This window comes from Hemibagrus wyckioides, linkage group LG01 (genome assembly GCF_019097595.1).
Source record: "Hemibagrus wyckioides isolate EC202008001 linkage group LG01, SWU_Hwy_1.0, whole genome shotgun sequence".
In the NCBI taxonomy this organism is placed as follows: domain Eukaryota; kingdom Metazoa; phylum Chordata; class Actinopteri; order Siluriformes; family Bagridae; genus Hemibagrus; species Hemibagrus wyckioides.
Window position 1 is genome coordinate 10,867,730 of NC_080710.1, and position 10,550 is coordinate 10,878,279.

Sequence of the window (10,550 nt, forward strand, 5' to 3'; positions counted from 1 at the left end):
TTAACAAACATATATCTATTTATAAAAGCATGAAGTCATGCACAAAGGCACTTTTCAGACTAATAAATGGATAGCAGTCTTATAGAATATTGATGCAGGTAGGTGAGTGTGTAAGATAGCATTGATAAGTTCCTGAGGATTCTGTCTGCAAACCTGGGACTGAGTAACAGGGTTCTGGCTTTCTAACCCACAAAACATGTGTTGTAGTGTAATCGACCGTGTGTGTGTGTGTGTGTATGGCCACCTGTGCAGGTCTAACACTATCTGAACCAGTGCAAGCGGGAAGTGCTGCTACTTCATGCTGGTGCAAATGTAACGAAACACATGCATATTTACACACACGTTACAGGTTTATGTAGCGTGATATATATGTTTATGCTTTATTTCAACGTTTCATTAGGGTTAAAGAAAGAAACTCTTGAACATACAATGAATCAAATTAAGCAAACATAAAAGTCCTCTAATTATGCAATTCTAATATTTCATTAAAATATTTCCAGGAAAGTATTATTTACAACACAAGAAAAGAAATACAAGAAAAGGATCTGCTTATGTTTGATTATTTAAATATTCCCATATTCTTGAAATCAAAGAATAGTTAAAAAAAAAAGAAAAAAGGAAGATGTAATAATGAAAATAAACAAGCTATGATCAGCATTTTTCCTGGTAGATTTGACGCTCCTGTACAGTTATCTCCTCTATTATTGTCCATCGCTCCATGACACTTTATTCATTTAAAGAGCTGTACTGATGCCTGGGGAGAGGTGGGGGCCGTTCTCTTTTCCCTGGGCTTTTACCAGGCTGCCTCCTAGTCCTTTAGAGAAGAAAAATTATACAGGTGTGGAAAGGTAATGAAATGACATTATACATAATTCATATGGAGCCAGTAACCAAATCACGGGAATATAACAGTCACATTTATATTTATATCACTTTCAGAATAACAAACCTGGGGCTGAAAGACAGTCATCAATATGTGGATCGTATTTCTGCATTTTAGAGTGTGTTTGGTCTAAAATCTATTTGTTTTTTTTTAGACATAAGAAAGATAAACAGCTACCTCTCACACGTGCAAAAATTCCTGGGTCGTCGCATAGACTTCTTAATCTCTCTCTGAGGAAGAAAAAAGCAGTATTAGCCACTTTATGTTACTAGCATTCTCTGTTCAATCACTCGCTCCATTTTGTTCCTCACCTTCATCCGTTTGTTTCTGCGATGAACCAGTACAATGCCGACAACAAGGGCAATCAGTAACATGAGACACACTCCCACGACAATCCAGATCCACAACTGCAAACCCAGTACTGGTTTCTTCATCTTTGTTAGCACACTAGACTCTTTAGAATCTATACCTAAGATCACACCGACACACACACACACACACACACACACACAAGAAACATATAAAAGAACATGGCAATTTCTCTTTATTCTGCTACAGTGTTAAATGAAGTGTTTAGAAACAGTTTAAACTCGTGTGAGCATTCAAAACAGTAATAATAAATTCTGACAGAATTTTTCTAACTAAAGTTGGAATTAAGCTAAGAGCACCAGCCCCACCTTCAAAGTGTAAAGTTGTTCTTTAGTGTTTTATATATTTAAGTGTGATTTTGCAGCAAGATATTCAGGAAGCATGAGATGTTGTGCTTACCAGGAGCAGAACCATCGTTTTTTGTAACCCTCAACATCAATTTTGCATTTAGAGATTTTCCATTTTCAAACACCAGACTGCACACATACACACCAGCATCAGCAGGATTCACCTGACAAATATTGAAAAAACTTTTACAAATTTACACTACAGCATATTGATGGTTGAAGAATTGAATACATTTTCATCTGTATAAGAAGAAGCTCATAAGAATTCATATATATTGGGGAAAAAATAGAACATTGAAAAGAAATACAATAAGCATTCTTGGTTTTTTACCTTATTCAGTGTCACATTAAATACTGTCTGCAGCTCATTGACACTAAAATCAACTTTTGTGTTGACATTAGTTTTATTCCACTGAACACTGCCCCCTTTCCTCATAAATGTGACTAAAGGGGCATCAGAGGAGTTGACATGTGTCCATGAGCCCCCCATTACAGTCAGTCTTTTAGTTGATAAAAGACAAGGCAGCACTGCATTGCCCCTTTCAGTAATGGAAACTTCCTCTTCGGTGATCAGAGGACCTGATAAAAGTGAACAGGCCGTTGTAGCAATCTACATTAAAATTACTAGACATTATATTGCACGTGTTCAGCAGTCACCATAATGCATTAAGATTTTCATTCATAACATCGAAGGAGCAATAGGAATACATTTATGGAAGTATACCAACAACATTGATGGTCACTTCTAGCTTTATCACATCCTTCCCTGATTCATTTTTGATGTTGCATGTCCAGGTTCCTTCCTCATCTGAGGTCACAGCTTTCACAATCACCTCATTTTGGTCATACTTTCTAGATTTCGGTGATATCCATTGAAATTTTTTTTCAAATTTTCCAGTGATATCACAGTTCAGCTTTGTGTCACTGGAGTACAGCACTGTGGAAGGGTTCACATGGGCTGAGAGAACAGGAGAAAAGACAGGAAAGAAGCAAGAAACAGGAAGTACAAATTGTCACACAGAGCCTTAAGTTGTATTTCTTTTGAAAAAGAAAATAGAGTAATTGTTTTAAATTATTATTATTTTACTGTCTTTTTACTTGACTATTATGGAAACAGAATGCTATTTGCAAGATGTAACTTTATGTACACTAGACTAAGCACCAGTCATGCCCTATGATCATCAGACCTACTGAGATTGAATGGTGTTTTCTAGGCAAAAAGGCTAAGATGCTGAAAAACTAAAACAGATTTCTATCAGTTTAAGACAATTAATAGTAATTTTTGACATGAAAACATGACATTATAATTCTAAATACTCGAGTACATTTAAAAGCAGCTGTTCTTTGTTTTGTTTTTACATTTACTTGCGCATATTTTTTTGGCTTGTATACTTTGACCTGATTACAGTTTTGCCACATTATCCATAACTACAAATTCTCAGAAGCTGTTCTAAGACTGTGAGTCTAAGATCTAATGATGATTTAGTAAAGACTGTGATTACATCCAAATACACTTATCAAAATACAGCACAGACATTGCAGTCCCTCTCACCTGATGCCACATACAGCATGTGCTTGAATGAGCTGCATGTGTATTCTCCAGAGTCAGTGCTCCTCAAATCGGAAATTTTCAACGACTTTCCTTCTATCCGTGCCCTGTTAGTAGTGTCTAAATTACCTAAAAAAATGAAACCATTCACACCATCACACAACCACAGACAACAAGAAAACATGTGTTGTGTCAGTACACGTCTTTAGAAATCTAATTCTAATGCTTACTGTGAGACAGTTTGATGATGACAGCAGGTATAACATAAAAAGTTGAATAAAGCTTTTGATACCTTTGCGCTGTCTTCCTGATTTGTATTGCTGTAGCACCAGGGTGTTGTTAAGTTTCCACTCTGCCTCACTCTTATCACAGTCCAGTTTTACGCTGTCTCCAGTTTTTTGATAAAACACACCACGACTTGCTGTGGTAACACAAAAAGCTGCTACAAAGACAAACTCCAAGTTAGTTCTAGTTCTAGTGTTGCTTCTTTATGCTGACATATATGTACTGACTAATATTGTCTCTTACCAAAGGTAATCCAAAGGATGTTTTTTGACATAAACATTCCTGCACAGATGCTGAAAAGAAAAAAAAAATCTACTAAACAAGGTAGCTTAATTAATTAATTAATGATAATGATGAGGATGAGGATGACGTGCTACTTGACTCTAACAAGATTTTGTTGTACATTAACATTGATAAATGACTTTTGCTAGATTTTCTTTTTATTTAATATACATATTTTTTTAGATCTTATCTGAAGATGAAAAAAACATGGCTGCAGAAGCTATTTCCGTTCATGCCACTTTGTCTCTTCTTTGTACTATTCAGACCGTGTGGTTTGGGTTTTTCCAGTGAGCATCAAAGATCAAAATAAATACGAAAAATCTAAAGACAAAATTCAACAAATTATGATGTCAAAATATAATTTGAGCCATCAGACCTGCTAAAATAAAGTGTTTCATACATATAGTGTTACACAAACCTGTACAAAGTAAAGACGGTCATTTAAAATGTGTTATTCATACAGGCTATAATAATTTACTACGTGGAATTGTAATTGCAGATTCTACGACTATGACTATAATTATTATAACTATAATGATATTCACAAATCGAAAAAAAAGAGAATTATAACTGATCTGCTGCTGATTACATTTGTATCAGACGTCTACAATCTAAATACTTTAATAAAGATTTATCAGTCGTTCTCACTATAGACAAAAATGAAACAAAGCCATGGAGCAATAAGACTTATTGTCTTAAGTAGCCACTAAATAACTCTTTTGGGTTTTTTTTTTCTTGTATTAAATGCATTTATTAAAAATTCAACCTTCATTTTACAGCGTGAGGGGCGGCTGACAACATTTTTTTTTTTTCTTTTTTTTTTTACTGCGTGGCTTTCTTTTATTTCATGTACAGATGTTTTTACAATGTCTTCCTCAAACTGTTTGCTGGAACGTTGTGTTTATCTTCTGTATTGGGAATGTAATGTTTGCAGGATTTTTTTAGGGTTTTTTTTTTTTTTCTTCTTGTTCTATATGTGTAGTACCACCATACTTTTACTAATTGTGTTGATCTTTTAAATCTACTGCATAAATAATGAAATAAACAAATAAATAAATAAATAAATAAAAATAAATAAATAAATAAATAAATAAATACACTGTGCAAAAAAGTAAAAAAAAAAAAAAAAGGTTATTACTTTTATTTATTTTTAAATTGTTGCTGGTAAACTACATCTTTTGGATAGAAACGCACACACAAAAAAAAAAAACTGGAATTTTAAAGTTTGTGAAGCTTGACATTTTCCTTTCCAGAGCAGTGTCGCTTTTTGTTTATTTTATTGTGACAAAATACATGCTAGTGATTTTGCTTAAATATATTATTAGTAGAAATTGTAGTATTAGTTCCATTTACAGTAAAAAAAAAAGGTAGCTGCAAAGGCTGGCTTTTTTTTAGTTCCAAAAATTTAAATAAATTAATTCCCAATCATAAATAAAAATCTATTTATTTTTGCTCACTCATAAAATCTGATGCTGTTCATTTAACAAATCTATTTTTATTGTAGAAAAAGTTTTCCAGTCGCTGGCAATGACAACAAAAAATTGATATTAGAGAATAACAAACTGTTAAGGAATGTTTTTTTAACATGTTTAAAAGAGTGCAAGAGATATTTTGTGATACTTACAGGAGAGCTGAGTTGAGAAGCTTGTGTGTGCTGGCTGCTCTGTAAGTAAAGTAGGTTAATAGATTTGTGAGCAGCTGCTGTCTTCTGCACAGTCGAAATGAGAGAGCGGAAGGAGAAAAATGACAAAGTGACACGCAGTTTGTAGGGGAAAAGTGTAGTGAGAAGTATGTGTAACATTCAATTAAAACACATGATGAAGTCACATCTTTCAGTTCTCCTTAATTTGTGTATCTGCGGTGTAAACGTAATACATCCAGGGAGACTAAACATTCGAGGCATAAGGAATAGAAAGGAAAGCTGATTAGTGGAGATCGCTTTGTTTGCTATGATAAACTGATCGTACATGCACATATTCACAAAAAGGCTCAACCCTCTGAAACTACAGGAAATGCCTATTACTGTGTCACAGAAAACAAATAAATGCTTGATATTTTTGAAGACAAAAAAATAAGACAATTTGTAGCTCCATATTATTTAATTACATTTATTTAAAGCCTAAATTTACTTTTTGTCAACATAGCCAAAATCCTTACCAGAATAAAGCAGGTATTAAAATGAAGAAATAAAATGAATAAATAAACTTTAAGAAATACTACAATAAAAAAAATTAACATGTTTTTATTTTTTCCCCTTCCTTTTTACATCTTAAAAGCTGACTGTTCATGAAGATCAATATTATGAGAAAAACATGTCTCCCTGATAAAATTCAATATTAAAATCTGTTTTTACCAGAACAGCTCCACTGAATAATTCCAGACAGACTCATTGGCAAAGAGACACATCTTTTATTTAATTTTTTTTTTCAAAGCGGAAAGAACAAAATGATTTCATTTCCCCCAAAATGGAGAAAAAAACCTTCAGCTATATCAGCCTTGCAACACATGACAGCACAACCAGTTTGATTTTTTTGATTTTTATTTTTTAAGTAATTCTTCTTCAGTGTGTACCCTTTACTTTATTGTCATGTAGTGATCCAAGTCTTCCATCCTTTGAAGAAACCTTGTTTTCGGAACACATGGGAGAAAAAAACGGTAGAGCCGAGCCTGGCTCTAGAAGCAACAAACTGCACAAAAACCATTACAGAACCAGAGGAGGAGGAAGTGAGAGTGAGAGAGAGAGAGAGAGAGAGAGAGAGAGAGATGTTATGTAGGAGTTCACTTGCTTTCAGGATTCCTGCAGCACTGCTAACTCCTAACAAAGATGCTCCCCTGGCTGGCTGTGGGCAGTTTAAGAGGAAGAAGTGCTTGAATTGCTCAAACAAAAAACTGTCAGTTCAGAAGCTTGAGTATGCCCCCCCTCCCTCGCATCCCTCAGCAGCTAAGACAACGTGTGTGTGTGTGTGTGTGTGTGTGTATGCATGTGTGTAGATGATGCCTTCTACTCCACCACTCTCCTGTAAAAGTACAGGTAGCCCAGGTCTTTCGGTGGTTTCTCAGAGGCGCAGACTTTCTGATCATTAAAGATTACCCATCTATGAAAGAGAAGAGAACAGGTAATCAATTTCTAGTTCCAAAAGACTATTAAGAGGCTATGAGATGAATGTAATTTACTTACTGTTGGTCCTTTTTGATGTGGCAGACGTAGTGACCACACATTGTGCTCGTGCCCATGTGACTGATAAAAGCAAACAGCTCGTACTCTGAAAAAAGATCAAATATAATCAATATACAGTCCAGTCTGTAAATATTTGAATAGGGACACATTTTTTCGTAATTTCGCCTTTGTATTATACCACCACAATGGATCTGAAATGAAACAATTGCACTGTACATGAATTTTAGACTTTTAGCTTTAATTCAAGGAGTTTAACAAAAAGCTTTAGGTATTAGACGTTTTTACACAAGCTCCAAAGTAACTGTGTACAATTGACTGAAGCAGTTTGATGGCCATCTGTGGCCTGTATTCTCTTTATTTCATGATAAATTAAGGAAAAGAATCGCCTGAAGCTGATTCCAAGTGAATTTGACTTTTGCCAGTTTTTCACAGGAAATCTTAATATGTGGTCCAAAGATGTGTCAATTTAAGCGAAGGAGGCCAACATTAGCCTGAAAAAAACACCCCAAAATGGACTAATCTGAGAGATAGCAGAATTTCTAAGGGTGGTCAAATCAACACTTTGGTTACATGCACTGTCAAGCTCAGCAACACCAAAATGCCTGAAAGAGCACAGTGGATGATCACCGAATTAAAATCCTGCCATCTAAAGGGAGGAAACTCATCACATGGAGATGTCCATGGGTTCTGGATGTGATTGACTGCAAATGATGAATAATTTGAAGTATTAAAAATTACCTTTATATTTATACTTTTTATTTTTTTCCCCAATTATCTCTGAGACAGTGAAAATGGAGGGACTGTGTAAGAAATTGCTTTAGTTCCTCAACAGGTTAATGCAACATTTTTGTTAAACCTATGAATTAAAGCCGAAACTCTACACTTTCACTGCATCATGATTGTTTTATTTCAGATCCATTGTGGTGGTGGTACATAGGCAAAAACACAAAGATTTGGGCACTAACACTAACTAGCAATGTGCTCCTATTTCTACATGTTATCCAACATTGCAGTAATCTAAATCTCTATATTGCGGTTCATATATCTCGGTCCCGGTATATCGCAGATTTTTATTTGGAACATAACTAATTTTTTTGCAGATTTTCCTGATATATTGCGGTATTTGCAAACCTTATAGTGAATTGTTTTTATGTTGAAATAAGGTAATTTATTAATAAAAATATAATTATTAATTACAAAATATAAACATTAATTGAAAATGAAGCAAAATTTTAATAAGAACACGTAGCGTTGTTCAGGAAAGCGTGGTGCGGGTATGCTGAAAATCAAAATACAGTACGGCTGGAGGAACGAGTCTGGCCAATTGGAATGCCCCATTCATTTCTGCTGGCTATGTTTGCAGTTGGGGAAAGGGAAGCAGAATTCTCCAGCATCCTAGTTCTTCATGTGTCACTGTCCCGAGTGTTTCGTTTTGTGCTGTGTATGCTGTATATGTTTTTTCTGCAAGCCCTATTAATTCATCTCACTATATGCTTGCAAATGTTTTCTGTGTGTGTTTAAAGAGGGTGGGAGAGTAATTTATGGCTTAAACAATAAAAAAAAGCATTTGGGGGTGGCGTCTGTGTATCGCACATTTTCGTTTATGGCAGGTGGTTTTGGAACATTACCCCCGCGATAAACGGGGGATTACTGTACCATCTAAACACACAAATTTGACTCACTTCCTGGCCCGTCGCGAACGCGTGGTCCAGGCGGCACGTCTCGACTGGCTTCGCTGGCACCCTCTGAGCGTCCACCTTCAGACACCTCCATAGACTCCAGATCATCCAGGTGAGAGAAGATCCAGTCCACTGCCCGCTCAAGAATGTTACTCTGCACACAAAGAATTTTACTACATGTTTACTGCAAAAGCAGAAACAAACCAGAAATATACTCAACTACTTTTAAAAACTGCTGGAAAATGAATATTTAAGTCAGTACTACTTCAGAATTATACAATTAGTTTGTGACTACTTGTGTAAGATTGAATTTGAGCACTTTCACTTCCTCATGATCTCTCCCACTGAGCCAGGCTGTCTCTTTAGAGTTAATATTACTACAGCTGTAACAACATATGTTTTAACAACCTAAATCAAAAACAAAAATCTTAATCTCAGTGATTAAGCATGCAGTATGGCATTTGGATGCCATCTGTACGGTTTATTTTAGTTTTATTGCCAAAAGTAGCTTTATGTTTACAAAAAACTTTTATTTCACCCTTTTATTTGCAGCACTAGGTCTCATCAAAGGCATAAAGCTATTGCACATACACAAAGGAACACGCTTGCTGAAAGACGCAGGTAACAGCATTCGTAAATGCTTTTTTTTTTTTTAAGACAAGTGTGGTAAACAGAAAAGCTGTGACTGCTCTCAACCGCACAACACACAAACAAATCTGCCATTCCTTCTTGTACTTTGATACTGCTTGCTTAGTCTATTTAATTTTTAACACCTTAGGAGAAAAGTAGTACTGACTGATAAAAATCTACCCCTTCATGTTTATTATACTCACTCATGTCTTTTATATGCACCTTCTCAATGTCAGCTGGCAGCATATGCAATTTCGTGTATAAGTGAAGTGCCTGAAGGCTGAATAAATCGAACTGTGCTCTGGCCACTAAGATTAGAAAGAGTTATGTAATTAATGTGCAATTATAATCACTATGTAGTGTGCTCACCGTAGCTTTGAGAGCACGTGAGGCTTGATCTCGGCTAAATCCCATGGAGACAATGGTCGCCAGGTGCTCCTCTGACAGGCTTTCAGTGGGTGTGGATCCAGGAGCAGAACTAGAGCCAGGCAACACCAAAGGAGAGGCAAAATCTGCAGCCAAACATGTGGACCCGATCGGAGAAAGAGGATCGGTTAATACAACCTGATATAATGTGCAATATAATTTTCAATGTGCAATTTTTATTATACTGATAGATTTACCTGCATCATCCATGTGCCCCATCACCCAGTTCATGGCAGCGTCGATGCCCGTGTTCCCTGTGTAATACACAGCCTTCCTGCATGCTTCGAGAGGAAAGCCCATCTCACACAGCTGAGACACTGTGGACTCATCCAACACTGGAGCTGAGAGAGAGACAGAAAGAAATTCCTATAGACACTTCATAAACTGTACCTCAGATGACTACATATGAACTGCGATTAAATAAATAATAAAGGCATGGCAAATGAGACAATACCTCACAAACTTAAAAATGTTTAAAAGAAACTAAATTAATTCTATATGTATGGAAAACCAAAACAAACATGCAAAAAAAAAAATAACTTACAGAATTCACAAATTAACAGAACAAGATTTCAAAAACAAAACTATAATATGAAAAAATGTACACTAAATTAAACAACCCCAAATACCATAATTCAGGCCAAATTAAAAAAAAATGTTAACATGAGAATTGTGCTGTGTCTTTATGTTATATATATATATATATATATATATATATATATATATATATATATATATATATATATATATATATATATATATAGCCAAAAGTATTCGCTCACCCATCCAAATAATCAGAATCAGGTGTTCCAATCACTTCCATGGCCACAGGTGTATAAAATCAAGCACCTAGGCATGCAGACTGTTTTTACAAACATTTGTGAAAGAATGGGTCGCTCTCAGGAGCTCAGTGAATTCCAGC

General features: G+C 35.3%; 2 protein-coding genes across 3 annotated transcripts in view; both read right to left on the reverse strand.

The window, feature by feature from the left end:
• Window positions 1-24: 24 nt before the first annotated feature.
• Window positions 25-5,551, reverse strand: cd4-2.2 (CD4-2 molecule, tandem duplicate 2). Its single transcript, XM_058400048.1, has 10 exons — window positions 5,340-5,551; window positions 3,677-3,726; window positions 3,441-3,590; window positions 3,152-3,277; window positions 2,324-2,557; window positions 1,931-2,178; window positions 1,652-1,763; window positions 1,195-1,352; window positions 1,061-1,113; window positions 25-814 (listed from the first exon to the last, which is right to left on the reverse strand). Exons 2-10 carry the CDS (start codon window positions 3,711-3,713, stop codon window positions 727-729), a joined length of 1,206 nt encoding a protein of 401 aa, XP_058256031.1. The 5' UTR covers window positions 3,714-3,726; window positions 5,340-5,551; the 3' UTR covers window positions 25-726.
• Window positions 5,552-6,109: 558 nt separating this feature from the next.
• Window positions 6,110-10,550, reverse strand: part of usp5 (ubiquitin specific peptidase 5 (isopeptidase T)) — a 15,884-nt gene continuing 11,443 nt past the window's right edge. For both annotated transcript variants that reach the window (XM_058399977.1, XM_058399987.1), the window contains exons 16-20: window positions 9,826-9,969; window positions 9,572-9,714; window positions 8,576-8,726; window positions 6,894-6,978; window positions 6,110-6,810 (exon numbers count right to left, since the gene is read on the reverse strand). In XM_058399977.1, the coding sequence (XP_058255960.1) occupies window positions 6,717-6,810; window positions 6,894-6,978; window positions 8,576-8,726; window positions 9,572-9,714; window positions 9,826-9,969 (617 nt within the window). In that variant the 3' untranslated portion in view covers window positions 6,110-6,716. The remainder of the gene's footprint in view (window positions 6,811-6,893; window positions 6,979-8,575; window positions 8,727-9,571; window positions 9,715-9,825; window positions 9,970-10,550) is intronic.

Excerpts from the sequence above, each read along its gene's own strand:
- cd4-2.2 (XM_058400048.1), bottom strand. The coding sequence starts at position 3,713 with ATGTTTATGTCAAAAAACATCCTTTGGATTACCTTTG. Across the intron at positions 3,591-3,676 it reads CATCCTTTGGATTACCTTTG|CAGCTTTTTGTGTTACCACA; the intron begins GTAAGAGACAAT and ends TTGTCTTTGTAG. Across the intron at positions 3,278-3,440 it reads ATCAGGAAGACAGCGCAAAG|GTAATTTAGACACTACTAAC; the intron begins GTATCAAAAGCT and ends TCATTTTTTTAG.